The sequence below is a fragment of the Ichthyophthirius multifiliis genome (assembly GCF_000220395.1).
Source record: "Ichthyophthirius multifiliis unplaced genomic scaffold scaff_1120509251278, whole genome shotgun sequence".
NCBI classification, from domain to species: Eukaryota; Ciliophora; class Oligohymenophorea; order Hymenostomatida; genus Ichthyophthirius; species Ichthyophthirius multifiliis.
In genome coordinates this window covers 38,555-43,307 of record NW_004086030.1, presented here as the reverse complement: position 1 = coordinate 43,307, position 4,753 = coordinate 38,555, and the positions used below count along the sequence as shown (strand labels likewise).

General features: G+C 17.9%; 1 protein-coding gene across 1 annotated transcript, besides 7 other annotated features; it reads right to left on the bottom strand. All coding sequences in view use genetic code 6, as the record gives it.

Annotated features, from left to right (window-relative positions):
* Nucleotides 1-1,461: 1,461 nt before the first annotated feature.
* Nucleotides 1,462-1,510: a microsatellite.
* Nucleotides 1,471-1,519: a microsatellite.
* Nucleotides 1,520-2,872: 1,353 nt separating this feature from the next.
* Nucleotides 2,873-2,928: a microsatellite.
* Nucleotides 2,899-2,936: a microsatellite.
* An 82-nt stretch (nt 2,937-3,018) lies between these two features.
* Nucleotides 3,019-3,053: a microsatellite.
* Nucleotides 3,022-3,054: a microsatellite.
* A 38-nt stretch (nt 3,055-3,092) lies between these two features.
* Nucleotides 3,093-3,842, bottom strand: IMG5_174620 (hypothetical protein). Its single transcript, XM_004029665.1, has one exon. The coding sequence runs from the start codon at nt 3,574-3,576 to the stop codon at nt 3,196-3,198; it is 381 nt and encodes a 126-aa protein (XP_004029713.1). The 5' UTR covers nt 3,577-3,842; the 3' UTR covers nt 3,093-3,195.
* Nucleotides 3,843-4,159: 317 nt separating this feature from the next.
* Nucleotides 4,160-4,226: a microsatellite.
* Nucleotides 4,227-4,753: the final 527 nt, after the last annotated feature.

Below are 4,753 nucleotides of genomic sequence, written 5' to 3'. Positions count from 1 at the left end.
TTTTCATAATATAAATAGTTACAATATATTTTATATATTTAAATTTTTTTAAATAATAACAATTGAAAATATTTAATTTATATTTCTACTTTGTTATGAAAATTTTAGATCTATTATTTTATAAAACTTTATTAAAATTTAATATAAGATTTTATATTTTATATTTTTATTATAAATAAAAAAAATTATGAATAAAGTATCAGCTTTCATAATTAATTTTTTTGATAAAAACTAAAAAGTATTCAATAAAAAATTACATTAATTAATTTTAAATTCAAGCCTTTCAAAAAATAACACAGAAAAAATCTATAATGCTGATTTATAAAAACTAAAATAAATATTATAAGGAAAATAACCAGAAGTATCCTCCGAATTAGCACTAAACTAGTTTTTTTAAATAATTTAATAAAATAAATTTCCTTTATTTGTTAAGCTAAAGATACTAATTTCCATACATAAATTTACAATAGATATAGGAGAAAATTTTTCTTACAAATTTTAAGAAAACAACCTGTTAAATTTTATAGAAATAAATTAAAATAAAAATAATAAAAACCATATATTAAACATAGAAGATTTCATACATTAAAATTTATTAATTATATACTAAACTATTTACTTAGACTTTCCAAAAACTATTAAGTATACAAAAGATGTATTGAACATGATTTTTATTAATAAAAAAATGAAAATGCTTTAAAAAATTATAACAATAATTTTTTATTTCTATTTAAAATTTTCAATTTATTAAGTTATATATTAAATATGAGACCGAATTTAATATAACTTTTGACTTTTTATCCATCGATTTATTTTATATAAGATATAGCTTTTTTACTTTTACATGATTCTTTAATTTTTTACTAGGTTTTTATATTATGAAATCTTTTCTTTATTGGACTCTTATTAGGTTCTAACTACTACTTGTTTTTCTTAGTATTTTTAACTTTTTACTGAATTAATTTCCTCTTCGGGTAAATTACAATTATTTTTTTCTTAAAAAAATCTCTTCGATTAATTAAATGTTTTATAAAAACCAGATTGGTTTAAAGTTCCTGAAAATATTTTAGAAGAAATTCTTGAGTATAATATAAAAATTGATTTAATTAATAATTCGGCAGCTCCTATGAGAAAAATTTATAAAATAATTGACAACAATTAACCAGAAAATAAATATAATCTTAATTTTACAGAAAGTTCGAACTTAACTATTTAAAAGAATGATATATTTTAGGTTGATGAGGCTAAAAATAATAATGATGGTTAAATAAATAGATGCAGTTAGAATAATGTTTAGTTGAAATAAAAATAGTTTGTTTAAAATGTTTAGTAAATGAAATAAAATTTTAAAACTGAAATATGACTATAAGTTAATAATAAAAATTATTAAAGTAAATAGATAATAAAGAATAATTTATTGTTTGAAATTTATTATAATAAATAAGCAATTCTAATTTTATTTATATTTATAATAATTATAATATTAAAAAATATATATTTTATAAAAATAATTTAATTTCGTAATATTTATTGTATAATGTATTTTTTGATAAAAATATATAATGTTTGTATATTCTACCATTTTAATATAAAATATATATATTTTATAATTGCCTTTTTTTTTTCCTTTTAGTTTTGAAAGTAGTTTTATTATGTATTTTTAACTATTTTTTTATAATAAAAATCTATATATAATTATTAGTATTTTAGATATTACGTCCCCCCCCCCCTCTTTTTTTTTAATACTTAAAAATTCGATATTTGCAGAATTTTATATATTTCTGCTATTTTTTTAATTATTTTTATTCGCTTTTATCACTAAAGTACTTTTATTTGTTAAAAATTTCTCTAAATTAAATTGATTCGTATTTTTTCGAAAAACTTAAATAGGCTAGAGTCTTTTTGTTATTATAAATATTATTATATGATTTTTAGTATTACTTGTGTAAAAGTTTCTTTTTTTAGGTCATATGTGTACAGTTTATATGTATTTTACTTTTTCAGTTTTTACTTAGTTTATAATTACTTAGTCAGGAGTAGAATAAATTTGGTATATTAATTGTTTTAAATATATTATATTTATATTTATACTATTAATATTCTGACTAGATGTGAACTATATTTTAGGAAAACTTGAAACAAAATATTAATGTTTATAAACATAAAATATGTTTCCTAATTGTAAGTTTGGGACTAATAACGAGAAGTAAATATAAAAAAACAATTCAAAATAATTAGATTATGCTAATATTGTAATCTAATATATTATATAATATAAGTGTTTTTTTATATTGTTGTAGTTACTTTTGTACATGATTATGTTATAATATAGATGATTATTGTCCCCCTATTTTATTTCCGAAATGGTATTTGCTTATTATTTATAGTTTAGTTAATTATTTATTGTAAAATATGAAAATATAAAATAAGTTGTAATATAGTATATAGGTTTTTATTTTATTTTAAATGAATAAAATTAGTTGGAAGATGAGAAAATTAATATAGAAAGGGTTTTTAGTTAGTTTTGAGTAAAACTAATATTTAATAAATAATTATTATTATTATAATACTTTTTATTAGGCGCTTAAAAAAATATATTTAATTGTAAAATTGTGAAAATAATATTAGTGATTAAAATTAATTATAAATATTCAACTATAACCAAAAAAAACTATTTTACAGATTTACATCTGGCTAAATTACTACTTTATTAAAATTTACATAAAATAAATTATAATCTAAATACTCATATAAATATATCTTCATACTATATATTTTAATATTTTTTTTAAAAAAATTTTAAAATAATTGGTATTTTATAATTTTTTTTAAAAAAAATATACATTTTATTAGATTTCTAAAAAATGCTTATAAATAAAAAAAATATATTTAAAAAAAAATAAAAATAATCATTTTAATAATAAAAATTATTTTAACTATTACATATATATTAAAAATAAAAATCGAAAAAAAACTAAAACTGACAAGAAAAAAGCAAACTAAGAATAAAAGTCTCCTAAAAAAAAAAAAAAAAAAGTAAAAAAAAAAAAAAAGCAAATGTCTGAATAATAAACTGAAGACGTTAAATATTTATACCAAAAATACGTTGAACCGAGCAGTACCTAACCATTTGACGATAACCCAGAATACGAAAACAAACTAAAAACAAATAAGCGGACATAACTTCATACTAAGTCAACTGTAAATCGGTTAAAAAAGCGTTTTTTTAAAAAAACTCCTCGGTAATATTTATTATATCCTGAAGAACTTATCGAAGATTATAAAGCGCATAAAATTTTCCAAATTTTCGACGAGGATAATTCCGGTGCCTTAGATATAAATGAAATGGTTTAAATGTTCAAAACTATAATATAGAAGTAAATAAGGAACAACTAGATTAAACGTATAGAATTGTTGATATAAATAAGGATAACGCCTTAAACTATAAAGAATTTAAAGAATGTGCAAAATCTTCATAGGCAAATAGTGTTTTTTCGTAAATAATAAGAGGAGTTAGGTAAAAAGAAGCCGAGAACAAAACTGAAGACGAAAGAAATATTTATTTACCACAAACATTTGCGGCTATGGTGACTTATCTTTCTTATAGAATAAATAGGGAGACTTTTGAACAAAAACTAGGGGAAAAATGGAATAAGAATAGTGAAAAATACGACAAGTATTTGTAGTTAATTTCTTTTGATGGTTTAAATACTGGAATTACGGCTTTTCATGAAAAAGCTTTAAAGGATAAAAATAGATTAATGTAAGCTAATAATTTAGAGTAGGATATTTTCAATAGGAAAAATTCTTTGTAACATTCATTATCTTCAAGTGGTTCGCTAATTTAAAATATATATAATGATAAAATTAAAATAATAATGAATAATAAACATAAGATAATTTTTTTTAAAAAAAATCTCAAATTAAAAACTCAAATTTAGAATTATAAAAATTATTATAACCATCTTAGATATCTATATAAGATTTCAAAAAAACTTCTAGTGTATTAAAAAATCTAGATGATGAATAGTTAGATATTTAAAAATTCACAAAATATGAAACATAAAAAATAGTTAAAAAAGCTAAAGAAAAAGGTTTATTAGAAGCATAAAAATTAAATAAAATTATTATTTAATAAAAAGATTAATAAAAGAAAATTTAATAATAATAATAATAATAATAATAATAATAATAACAATAACAATCTTAATAATAATAATAAAATATTAAAAAAGAAAATTCAAAATTTTTTCTAAAAAAAAATTACTTCACTTCCTCTATTAAAAATATTGTAAATAATAATATTTTTAGCCCTTCTTCATCAATTATAGGTAGTAATGTTAAATATTCAAATGATCTTTTATCTTAAAAAACCACTAAAGAAGGCTTATTATCTAATGTGAATTCAAAATAAACTCACAAAATTTATTTTTATAGTCCTTAAAAAAGCAATTTTAAAAATATGAGTAGATAAATGAATTAGACTTTATATCAGTTTTAGAATAAAATAATAATTTTTTTAACTATCATATTAAATAAAAACAGGGCATACTTAATAGTTAAATTAATTAAATTGATGATAAGGAGGCCTAGTTAGTTAAAGATATAAAACATTAAATCTCTTAATAGTTTTTGAGTTAAAATGATTCTGATTTATTAAAAAATAATAATTGTATTTCTTTGTAATAATTATGTTTTCCTAAAAAAAATTTATCGTAAAATGTTAGTTTATAGTAGAATTCGGTTGCTTAAT